The 12,165-nt window shown below is 31.5% G+C and overlaps 3 protein-coding genes across 3 annotated transcripts; all 3 read left to right on the top strand.

Moving 5' to 3' along the window:
• Positions 1-174: 174 nt before the first annotated feature.
• On the top strand, positions 175-3,512 carry LOC101267075 (triacylglycerol lipase OBL1). The gene is made up of 5 exons (XM_004231977.5): positions 175-775; positions 867-1,072; positions 1,552-1,585; positions 2,376-3,001; positions 3,078-3,512. Exons 1-5 carry the CDS (start codon positions 442-444, stop codon positions 3,339-3,341), a joined length of 1,464 nt encoding a protein of 487 aa, XP_004232025.1. The 5' UTR covers positions 175-441; the 3' UTR covers positions 3,342-3,512.
• A 1,262-nt stretch (positions 3,513-4,774) lies between these two features.
• LOC101267367 (triacylglycerol lipase OBL1) lies at positions 4,775-9,282 on the top strand. The gene is made up of 5 exons (XM_004231978.5): positions 4,775-5,258; positions 5,338-5,534; positions 6,081-6,114; positions 8,010-8,635; positions 8,818-9,282. The coding sequence occupies exons 1-5, from the start codon at positions 4,937-4,939 to the stop codon at positions 9,103-9,105; spliced, it is 1,467 nt and encodes a 488-aa protein (XP_004232026.1). The 5' UTR covers positions 4,775-4,936; the 3' UTR covers positions 9,106-9,282.
• Positions 9,283-9,679: 397 nt separating this feature from the next.
• LOC101251149 (triacylglycerol lipase OBL1-like) lies at positions 9,680-12,165 on the top strand. Its single transcript, XM_019212488.3, has 5 exons — positions 9,680-10,203; positions 10,323-10,516; positions 10,695-10,728; positions 10,910-11,520; positions 11,740-12,165. Exons 1-5 carry the CDS (start codon positions 9,906-9,908, stop codon positions 12,001-12,003), a joined length of 1,401 nt encoding a protein of 466 aa, XP_019068033.3. The 5' UTR covers positions 9,680-9,905; the 3' UTR covers positions 12,004-12,165.

The raw sequence follows: 12,165 nt of genomic DNA, 5'->3' as shown, positions 1-12,165 counted from the left end.
AAAATCTTAATAACTCAACTGGTTGTAAAATATATGGGAAGGATCAAGTAGCTACCTAATATAGACAGAGCATACAGCCTTACCGGACTAATTAATTAGTAGTGGACATGAAAATAATTTTCTGTAGGGGCCAGCAGTACCCCCATATGTCTCTCTACTTTCTAATCAAAATTCATGAATCTAGAAATTTTGCTTTATAATTAAAAGGAATAAGTTAGAAATTTTAACTTCTAGTTTTTAGCTCGTACTTATGACTTAATTAATGAGTTTAAATTTATTTAAACATTTTAAAATTACCTTTAAAACCATTTAAAAATAAGTTAATTCATACCACTTCGTAAAAATCAAAAGTCAAAATGACTAGTCCTCCAAATAGATGGAAATTTGAATTGTAGTTATATAAATAATACTCCTGAAACACAACCTTCTCTTATCTGCAGAATGGCGAGCAGTAGCTGCAACAAGTCCTTCTGCAGCAATTATATGCTACTAAAGCCAGAAGAATGTAGTGTATCTGATTTGGCAAAAATTTTGTTTTCCAGCAAAAATTTGGGACAAAAAGAATTCGTTGATGTAGACATCCCTAATGAAGAATTGAACATGACCAAGGAGCCTTTGTCACGTAGATGGGTGTTTTTTATTTCCATTCTAGTCCAGAAGGTTTTAATCAAAATTTCTAAACCTTTAGCAGGGTTTGGCAATACAATTGAATACTGGCTTAACCTTCAGAACGTCAACGGTGGCTTCTTCCGTCTTATTTTCAACTCCTTAAGAGGTACGTACTATATATTATCCTCTGTCTCAATTTATGTGATACTTAGATCTCTCTATTAGAGTCGTACTATATATATATTTACGATTTATAGGTAGAGCTGTAATACCGGATAAGGAATCAGCAGAGTACTTGTCATTTATTGGAAATTTGGATAAAAGATTTGAGCTGGATTTTAGTAAGATTGTTGAAGAAGTTGGAGGATGTAAAAGATATGATGAGGCAATCAGCATAATGGCTGCAAAAGCTGCTTACGAGAACAAAGCATGGATTCAAAATACTGTCAACCAACACTGGAAGGTAAAATACCTACCTTACATATAACATATTGGGTGTATTTGGTACGAAAATGTATTTACCATATAGATGATATACTTATTTAAGCAAAATTTTAGTATTCTTAAAATAGTTGTATATCAATCTATGCAATAACTATAAGAATATATGAGAAAGAGATAGTCCCAAATGGTCCAACGAATCCAGCTGAGCACAAATCTACTCTTCGAATCACAAGCAACAATAGAATGAAACCGTTCAAAAGGGGCCTGTAGAGCACATGTAAGACACAGTCGGGTTGCTCAAGTGAGAGAGAGGTGTGAAAGGAATATAAAATGATATTTATTAAAATTCGTTTTTCCTATTTCCACTTTAAAAAAATAAATTGTTTTTCTATTTATTAAGAAAAATATATACAATTTAAATACATCCGTTTTTTCTTCTTTTTTTTCCCTTGTAAATGAAAAGGTTGTGCTCAGATTTTGTGTTCCATTTTTATGCAGATGGATTTCGTGGGCTCCTTTGATTTCTGGAATGGTAAGATATAAATGGGTAAACTTTTGCAAACATCGAGAATAATAAAATAAAATTATATTTATTTTTATTTTGTAGTAGAATAAACAGTTTAGTATAGCTATTTTATCATTATATAATATAAAGTCTAAATTAAATATATTTTAATAATTATTTAACGACGTGACACATTATATTTGAAGTAAAAAAATATAACCCAACATTTTAATCAATAAATTATCCTATTCTTTTTTTTAAAAAAATGATCTAAGATTATCATATTCATATTCATGATCTAAACCAGTTAGATACATGCTGCATCATGATAAAAAGATAAATTTTGAGTGTTAAAGTAACTCACGAGATTGCCCAAAGGGCCAAAACCATATGAAGGAGACTAACTAATCCACTAAGAATAATGGTGGGACCCAGACACCTAATTAAAGCATCAATTAGGTGCAACGATCATCATAAACAATATTTTAATCCTATTATGATGATCATTAACAATATACAAATAGTGTAATTGTCGTTAGTCAACCTATTAACAATCTCTTTGTTATTTGTATGGGAATCAAATCTCTGTCAGGGAGATCTTCATGCCATATTTTAAAGCTAAAAAGCTATTCACAAAAAAAATTATTTTTATGATTTAAAATTTACTATTTAATAACACAGATCATATTGTATTATTTTAATTATATTTTAACATGCTTAGATATCCAAAAAAAATAAAATTATCGGATAGGATTTTACCCTCCATTTTTTCTTTCTTCCGATTTTTCCTCATATATATATATTTTGATTTGAACAGATTATCAAGAGAAAGCTACAACACAAGCATTTGTGCTTCAAGATAAAAATGTGGACCCTGAGCTGATTGTTGTTGCATTTAGAGGAACTGAATTCTTCAATTCTGATGATTGGATTTCTGACTTTAATCTCTCTTGGTATGACATTCCCGGCATGGGCAAAGTCCATGCCGGATTTATGAAAGCTCTCGGCTTACAAAAGAGCCTCGGATGGCCTAAAGAAATTGAACAAACTGATACTAATAATATTAATCAACCATCTCCAGCCTACTATTTCCTAAGAAAATTGCTCAAACAACTTCTAGAGAAAAATGAAAATGCAAAGTTTGTGGTTACTGGTCACAGCTTAGGTGGAGCACTAGCAATTTTGTTTCCAGCAATATTAGCATACCATGAGGAATCTTGGCTGTTGAAAAGATTAGGGGGCGTTTATACATTTGGTCAACCAAGAGTTGGAGATGAAAATTTCGTTGATTATATGAAGGAACAATTAGCGAAATATGAGGTTCCATACTATAGAGTTGTGTACAGCAATGACATGGTACCAAGATTACCATATGATAATTTCACTTTCATGTTCAAGCACTTTGGAACTTGCATCTATTACAATAGCCTCTACAAAAAACAAGTAATTATTTCAAATTTATTTTATTTTTCTCCAGAGAGATATGGATGTATCAAACTATTTTTGAATATTACTGCAGATTTTAGGTGAAGAACCAGACAAGAATGGTTTGGCTTTGTTACTGTTTTTACCGAAGATGTTAAATGCGGGTTGGGAGCTGATCAGAAGCTGTATTCTACCATGTGTAAACGGATGGAAGTATCAAGAAGGTGGGCTTCTTCTATTCATGAGAGTGGTAGGGTTGCTACTGCCAGGCATACCTGCTCACTGTCCTCAGGATTATGTTAATGCCAGCAGGCTTGGATCACTCAAAACGTCTCAAAGTAGCAAAAGATTGGTATAATTATTGGCGAGTTTGTGTTTTTTTAACGTACTCATTAGTTTTTCCCTGCACCAATGTAGATATTTAAATTGTTTTGAAGTTTTGAACCGCGTCCTTGGAGAACAAAGCAAAATTATTCATTTTATATATTTAAGTGGTTTATCTATAAAAGTTAACTTGAGATTGTCGAAACAGATCATCATTTTATGAACTATTCTTTTTAATTTTTAACAAATAACTACACAGAAAATCACATCTTTGAAGTAAAAAAGATCTTCGCTTAATATCAACGATAATCCAAACAATCAGGAGGAGATAGCCTCTTTTATTTTTTTTTTTCATATGAAAATAAAAAATCATTACAGATGTCTACACGTTTACACCTGATGGATATCCACACATGATGATGTCTATGTATTTGATTCTAGAGTAAATGAATAAAAAAAATACTATTATCTAAACAACTTGCTATAATTAACTTTGGCTCTTAAATATTACTCTTAATTTAAAATGTGATAATACCAAAAGTCTAACAGGTTGGTGGAACAGTAATATATATAATAAAGAATTACGTTACTAGACCAAAATCAGACAAGATTTGTCAAACAATATACAGGACACGTGAATTTGATTGAGTTGATTATTTAATTTAAATTATTACACAAATGGATCATTTCTTTTAGTAATTAGTAACTAATTATAGTTTCGAATTGGCCCAGTGATTCATCGAGAATCCTGCGATCTCAAGTTTAAAATTTGTTAGAAACAAAAAATTCTAGATGATATTTTTAATCGAATTACTTGATACTTAGTTAACATATCGAAATTAAAATTGATCTAGACACTATATTTATCATTATAATTTCTGGTCCAGTAGGTTTATATCATTCTCCTAGTCATATCAAAGGTAAATATACATAATCAAGTACTTATATAAAACTAAATAATATAATCATTATATTATTAACAAAATAGATGAGAGGTATATTTGACAATCCAACTTTTTCAATATTCAAGATGTTGTGCCTAATAAACAAAAGGCATATAGCCCTACTATGCAAACACCAACTTAAATTATACAGTACTAATATCTTTTTTCTTCGTTTAATATCAAAGATAATATACAATGGTTGTTAGGTAGTCAATTTTTCTTAATTATATAAGTTAGTGTATATGTCTTGATTTTATACCTTCCATTAAAATAATAAGTTCGACTAAATAAAATTGCATCTTTTTCATGTGTAAGATTTCTCTAAAATTATAATTGCCAATGCTTCCAGGAACCGGCCGCTACTGATGATTTCTACCTTTTTGATTTTGCACTTTACCTGATAATTTTTTATTATTATTTAAAAAAAAACATGTAACACGTGTAGATTTTATCTACATAGTTAGATTTACCCTATTCTAATCCTCGATAATTTTGTACCCCACCTATGTCTCCATTTTCACCTAAAACATAATGAAGAGCGTAGAAATAAAAGTTTCCAAAAATTGTCCTCTCACTAGTACTAGTAGTATAAATAGACCCATACAATACAAGCTGGAATGCACTTCTCTTCTATAAATAAATAAATAAATTACTTTACCAAATAATAATCATCGATCTGCAGTATATGGCGAGCAATAGTTGCAACAAATCTTTCTGTAGCAACTATATGTTGCTAAAGCCAGAAGAATGTAGCGTATTAGATTTGGCAAAACTTTTACTTTCCGGTAAAAAATTGGGACAAAAAGACTTCATCGACTGCCCTAATGAAGAAATGACTAAGGAGCCTTTGTCACGTAGATGGGTTATATTTTTATCTATACTAGTCCAGAAGATTTTACTCGCAACTGCTAAGCCTTTAGCTGGATTGGGCAATGCTATTGAGTACTGGCTTAACCTTCAAAACGTCAATGGCGGATTCTTCCGTCTTCTTTTCAAATCCTTAATATGTACGCATTTTATTTTTTTGTCCAATACTTTTTCTTCTTTTAGATCTGTAGTACTGATATTTATGAACAATAATTGTAGGTAAAGCTGTATCACCGGATAAGGAATCAGCTGCGTACTTGTCATTTATTGGAAATTTGGATAAAAGAGTTGATCTGGATTTTAGTAAGAATGTTGGAGGACGTAGAAGATATGATGAAGGAATCAGCATGATGGCTGCAAAAGCAGCTTATGAGAACAAAGCATATGTTGAAACTACTGTCAACCATCATTGGAAGGTAAACTACCTGAGCTAACATATTGGGTATGAACCAAAATGTTTTCTAGTTTTTTACTTACTGTTTTTGTTAATATTTATTACACTCTCTATACCATTTTATGTGACATCACATGACCTGCCACGGAGTTTAAGAAATAAATGAAGACTTTGAATTGTTTATTAAATTGTCGTTCAAAAGTAGACTCACTTTTCTCTCTCTTCATAAATATATTAGAGTACTATTTAAAATTAAGTGGGATCAACAAAAGTAAAAAACACTTTTGAATACTAATCATATAAAAAATGTGATATTCTTTTTGGAACCGATAAAAAAGAAAATGGAACAAAGGGATTATCTATATGTAATAACTAAGAGAGGTAGGGTGGGAGCAACCTTATTTTTTCTAACTCCATTTTTGGGAAACTTAAGATGAATATATTTTTTAATTTTTTTTTCTTACAAATCAGACTTGAAAAAGTTTTCAGGCATCCATTTTATTTCTCTCTTTTCTTAATAATTAATGAAGAAGGATGTGCTCAGATCTTGCGTTTCAATATTATGCAGATGGATCTGGTGGGATCATTTGACTTCTGGAATGGTAAGATATTTATTACTCCTACTAATAATATGTATAAGCTTTTGCAAACATAGTGATTATATCACGGAGTAGTGCTCAAATTATTGAAAATAATATAATTAAGTTACCCTTTTTATTTTGTGACAACAAAAATAATCTCATTTTACAATTGGAAGTAAAGTTCGATTTCTCTTGTTCTATAAGAGGGAGTTTGAACCAGCAACATATCTGCTTGCCATAGGGGTATTTTTAAGTTATTTTGCTTCAAAGTTATATTTAGAGCTGTTCATTATGTATAACTATTTTTAAATAGGCAAATGATATGATACATTTCTCGAATTTGCCATTTAGATTGATATATATATATTCGTCGTAAAAGTTATTTATATATACGCTACAGTTATATAAATGATTTACATACATAATTTTTCTCAAATCAAAATGAAAAAATAACTTTAAATCATTTTTAATTAATTCAACGGCTAACTTGAATTTATTATTTGATTGTCAATTTTCTTTTATTTTTTCACTCATTTTCCTTTAAAGTTATTAAAGATGCCTCATAGCTTTTTATTGATATTAAAGTTATATTACAACATAACCAATAAATGTAGTTCAAAAAAATTTTCTCCGTTTTCATTCACATTCTGTTTTGTTTCTCATGACACTTAAGTATGAATAAGAAATCAAATAATATTTATCAATCAAAAAAATAATTTATACGTGAATTTTTTTTTAATATACAATTTTAAAAAAATTCAAATTAATTTTATAACGATAAAAATATATATGAACAATATTTATAACATTAAAAATATATGTAAATCAATTTATAATAATAAAACTATATATAAAATACTTTTATTATGAATTGGACAAAATAGCAGGATTTAAACCTTTGTACACTTCAAATAAGACCGTGAGCTGAGCTCTATCTCACAGTCTTGTACTATTGCTTTTTTAAAGAACAATTATGACAGTAGCCTCTTTATTAGTATTGTGTGCTAAGATATATAGGTTTGAGCTTTAAAATAATTTACATTTATCTTTAATAATACTACCACTAATTATATGCATTCTTTTTTGTCTAGAATAATCATTTTTTCTATTTTAGGGTTATTCTCTAAAAATGAAAGAGAGCGAAATTAGATTAACAAACAATTTAATTAACATTAAATAAAAATGATCAATATTAATATTTAATACTCTACTATATATCTCAAGTTCATTTTATATTTAATATAATAATAGTTTATTATCATGTAATAATCTATAATTTATTTATAAATATTAAACCCCGATTTCTTCCTTACTTCTTATAAATCGAAAAGGAAAGCACGTTCACTTATAACTAAATGATTGATGCATAATGTTTGACATAAAACAAAACTAGTAATTTTAACCCACATTTTATAATCTATATAGGATTGTTCTAGCCCAACCACTGAGATGTATCTTGCTTTCTATCAAAAAAATAAAATAAATTTTTTGAAGTCTTATTAACTTATGAAACGAAACTAGTGAAATTTACTCAATTAATTAAATACATTTATCATCAATTAATAAATTGAAAGTTTGAGTTATTTTTTTGAAAGATAAATGAATAATATTAATCTTTTTTAGGGTGGGCCGGAAAATAAAAGGTCGTGAGACAAATTACCCGGGGGTCATAGCGAGGAGACCAAATAATGCGCACACACACGTTGTGGGACCCTACACCTACTTGAAGCATCAATCACATAATGGGGAGCACCACCCCTGTGATCTGAATTTAATCCAAATTTGCTTGTAAATTCGAATTGAACAAGAAATAATTGAACACATCATCAATGATGTGTGGGTGTCGTTTTAGTAGGGAACAAATTATTCCTTATCTTGAATTTTCCTTATTTTGTTTTTTTATTGGATTTGAACAGATTATCAAGAGAAAGCTACAACACAAGCATTCGTGCTTCAAGATAAAAGCGTGGACCCTGAGCTGATTATTGTTGCATTTAGAGGAACTGAATTCTTCAATTCTGATGATTGGATTTCTGACTTTAATCTCTCTTGGTATGACATTCCCGGCATGGGCAAAGTCCATGCCGGATTTATGAAAGCTCTCGGCTTACAAAAGAGCCTGGGATGGCCCAAAAATATTGTACAAACTGATACTAATAATATTAATCAGCCACCTCCAGCCTACTATTTCCTAAGAAAATTGCTCAAACAACTTCTGGAGAAAAATGAAAAGGCAAGGTTTTTAGTTACCGGTCACAGCTTAGGTGGAGCACTTGCAATTTTGTTTCCAGCAATATTAGCATTCCATGAGGAATCTTGGCTGTTGAAAAGATTAGGGGGCATTTACACATTTGGTCAACCAAGAGTTGGAGATGAAAGTTTTATTGAATATATGAATGGACAATTAACAAAACATGAGGTTCCATACTACAGAGTTGTGTACAGCAATGACATGGTACCAAGATTGCCATTTGACAATTCTACTTTCTTGTTCAAGCACTTTGGAACTTGCATCTATTACAATAGCCTCTACAGAGAAAAAGTAAGAACCTTTTTCTACCTCTTTTTAAACAAATTTAGTCCATGAAAATGTTACTTTATTTGGATGTAAATTTCGACTTGTATCTACATATGCAAAAATAAAATAAAATAAGATCTAACTAATTAGTTCTTAACTTATTAACTCCTTATCCTGAACGAATATATGTTGTTTGAATAATGCAGATTTTAGTTGAAGAACCAGACAAGAATGGGTCGTTTCTGTTAATGTTTATACCAAAGATGTTAAACGCAGCTTGGGAGCTGATCAGAAGCTGTATTCTACCATGTGTACACGGACGAAAGTATCAGGAAGGCGGGCTTCTTTTATGCATGAGAGTGATTGGCTTGCTATTCCCAGGCATGCCTGCTCATTGTCCTCAGGATTATGTTAACTCTACCAGGCTTGGATCATCTGATCATTCCACTGAAGACGTTGCAAAGTATCAAAAGATTGGCATAGTACCAGCATAATTATAAAATAATTAACTACCCAGTGTGTGCTTTTTAGAATTTCTTATCCTACATATTAGTTTTTCCCTGCACCAATGTATTATTAGATATTTAATTGATTTGAAGCTTGAATCGAGTCCTTGGAGAACAAAGTGAAAAATTCATTTTATCCAATGGAATATATACTTGAGTTCTAAACTTGCACTTTTGTTAGGATGGTGGATATTCTTAATTGGGGAGGCAGAAAGGATCTTCGTCTCCACTTTGCTACTAATATATGTTAACTCATAATTTTAAACAGATTTCCCAACGTACAAGCTAGTTGCCCTAATCCGATAAGTCTCGAAGATTCACTACACACTACTTTTGATCTGGAAAAGATCGTCCAGGTATCGTGGACAGGTAGATTTCCATGGTATCACTCTTAGAATCCTTTTCATGTGCCTTCTCAAATTGGTAGCTTGGAAGACTTAATAGAATTTCCAAAAGATTGACATTGAGTGAGAATAATATAATATTAATATATTGCCACCTGTTTGAACTTGTTCCATTACTATACTCCTATAATATTGGCCTGGCATATGTCCTGAAAGATGCTAAAGTGTCACCTGAACGCAAATTCCATAGATTTCTAAAAGCATAAGAGACAGAATCAAGTCTGTTTTTATTTTCTTCTTCGTTAAGCTAAATAAAGTAGATCCAAGGTGCACATTAGTTATAAATAAGCTAGCACTTGATAATGATTGATCTGCAAAGGCATTACTTCATTTCAGTAGAATAAAAATTGATCCAATTACCATAGTTAATTAATCAGACGCATCATGGAACGTGTGAGTAGCAACAAGTACCTTCAATTGAAACCAGATGAAACAAGTCTTTTGGATCTCATACGTATTCTGTTCTCAGGGGATCTTAAGAGCAAGAAATTCATAGAAAGTTGGACAGAGAAAGAGATAGCCTTTGAGCGTCGACGATACATCTTTCTCTCGGTCTCCGTGCAAAAAGCATTTCATTTCATCTCAAAGCCTCTGTTTTTCTTTGGTTCAACTTCAGAGAGCTGCCTAAATCTTCTTGCTAGTTACCAAAGCCTTCCTACATTATTGTTGAGAGTCCTACAAGGTTATTCCAGTTTAATTTTCTTAATTGACATTTCCAATTTGCTTCAATTTATACTATTTTTTTTCTCACTTTTACGGTTATGTGGGTAAATTGAAATTAATCCGGATTGTCGTTGATAGGGAAGGTAGAGATGCCAGACAAAGAGTCAGCCAGCTATCTCTCTACTATTGGATTTATAGACCAGAGAGTGAATTCTCATAAGAAGTTCAAACCAGGGGATAAAACGTATATTGTTGCGCTTTCTGCAGTGGCATCAAAAGTAGCCTACGAGAATAAAGCCTTCATTCGAGCAACTGTTGAAGATCAATGGAAGGTCCTCTAACTCACATTTTCAGTTAGCTAGTTCAATTAGCCCGAAAAAAGAATAAAGAGTACTTTTTAAAACTTGTGTGTTGTATTTGTTAGTATTAATCGTGTTACGATAATCACTATTTTGTTCAACTACTGTCTTACTCTGGTACTAATATGTACGTATTTTGCTGTTTTGGCAGATGGATTTGTTGGGTTATTATGATTTTTGGAATGGTAAGATAAGTATACAAGTTCATTAGAATGGATAGCTTAAACAATATGCCAAATGCTAACATAACATTATCGCATTTTTCATCTCTTTTCGTACAATTGGCTATTGTTGGAAGTGTAACAAATGCAGAACAATTTCCAGCCTTGATTAGAGTTTCTCTAACATAAACTTGTGCTTTGGCAGAATATCACGAAAAGAAATCAACTCAAGGATTCTTATTTCATGATAAAACTCGCTGTCCAGGCGTAATAATTGTGGCATTTAGAGGTACAGAACCCTTCAATTCATATGATTGGAGTACAGATTTCGACATATCTTGGTACGAATTCCAGGACATGGGCAAGGTCCACAGCGGTTTCATGAAAGCTCTGGGCTTACAGAAAGATAAAAAATGGCTTCCCAATATCACACAAGACGATCAACGCCCATTGGCATACTACACAATCAGGGAAAAACTAAGAGATATATTTCAGAAAAATAAGCAAACAAAGTTTGTCCTAACAGGACACAGCTTAGGCGGTGCGCTTGCAGTTCTTTTTGCAGCAGTTCTTGCATTTCATGACGAGACTTTTATACTGGAAAGATTGGAAGCAATTTACACATTTGGGCAGCCAAGAGTAGGTGATGCCGAATTTGGCGACTTCATGAAGGAAAATTTCAGGAATTATGGCGTTGAATATTATAGATTTGTTTACAGTCATGATATTGTGCCCAGATTGCCTTATGATGACTCTATCATGCTTTTTAAACACTTCGGAACATGCCTTTACTATAACAGCACATACGAAGGAAAGGTAACCACAAAAAAGATAATATGTACAAGTTGATTTCTCAGATAGTCACTCAACTAATACTTATTATCTCAAAAAGTCACTTTCTTTGTTGAAAAATATTGACCATTTGAGATACTATAAGCTGAGTGTTATCATCTACCCAACGAATGTGTTTATTGTTTTAATGATCAGTTTTATTTTCAAGATTACTAATCGGAACTTTTGCATTATGTGCAATAGATTGTGTCAGAAGAACCAGACAGGAATTATTTTTCTGTGAGATCACTAATATCAAAGAGGGTGGATGCACTGTGGGAATTGGTAAGAAGCTTTCTTCTTCCATATTTGTATGGAGCAGAATACAGAGAAAACTTGCTTCTACAAGCACTTAGGTTGTATGGACTAGTATTTCCAGGCATGCCGGCTCATGGTCCTCAAGAGTATATTAATGCAATTTGTTTGGGAGATGCTAATTTGTTCACCAATGTTGCTGTATCATCTTGACAATTCTCGTCTACTTTGGTGTCTTATTGGAAATTGGAATTTATTCCTACATTAATCAAGAATCACATATTGTATATTAGGCTTGTTACTCAAATTTGTGTATATTGATGTATATAGAGTAAATATATAACAAAAACTATACCGCACTCTTTTGGCAAGCTA

This window comes from Solanum lycopersicum, chromosome 2 (genome assembly GCF_036512215.1).
Source record: "Solanum lycopersicum chromosome 2, SLM_r2.1".
Lineage (NCBI taxonomy): Eukaryota > Viridiplantae > Streptophyta > Magnoliopsida > Solanales > Solanaceae > Solanum > Solanum lycopersicum.
The sequence above is the reverse complement of the archived record's forward strand: the minus strand, read 5'-3'. Positions and strand labels throughout refer to the sequence as shown.

Bases quoted from the DNA above. Each gene is read 5' to 3' on its own strand.
- LOC101267075 (XM_004231977.5), top strand. From the start codon at position 442: ATGGCGAGCAGTAGCTGCAACAAGTCCTTCTGCAGCAATTATATGCTA. The intron at 776-866 runs GTACGTACTATA...TACGATTTATAG, and splicing joins TATTTTCAACTCCTTAAGAG to GTAGAGCTGTAATACCGGAT. The intron at 3,002-3,077 runs GTAATTATTTCA...ATATTACTGCAG, and splicing joins ATAGCCTCTACAAAAAACAA to ATTTTAGGTGAAGAACCAGA.
- LOC101267367 (XM_004231978.5), top strand. From the start codon at position 4,937: ATGGCGAGCAATAGTTGCAACAAATCTTTCTGTAGCAACTATATGTTG. The intron at 5,535-6,080 runs GTAAACTACCTG...AATATTATGCAG, and splicing joins CTGTCAACCATCATTGGAAG to ATGGATCTGGTGGGATCATT. The intron at 8,636-8,817 runs GTAAGAACCTTT...TGAATAATGCAG, and splicing joins ATAGCCTCTACAGAGAAAAA to ATTTTAGTTGAAGAACCAGA.
- LOC101251149 (XM_019212488.3), top strand. From the start codon at position 9,906: ATGGAACGTGTGAGTAGCAACAAGTACCTTCAATTGAAACCAGATGAA. The intron at 10,729-10,909 runs GTAAGATAAGTA...GTGCTTTGGCAG, and splicing joins TTATTATGATTTTTGGAATG to AATATCACGAAAAGAAATCA. The intron at 11,521-11,739 runs GTAACCACAAAA...TATGTGCAATAG, and splicing joins ACAGCACATACGAAGGAAAG to ATTGTGTCAGAAGAACCAGA.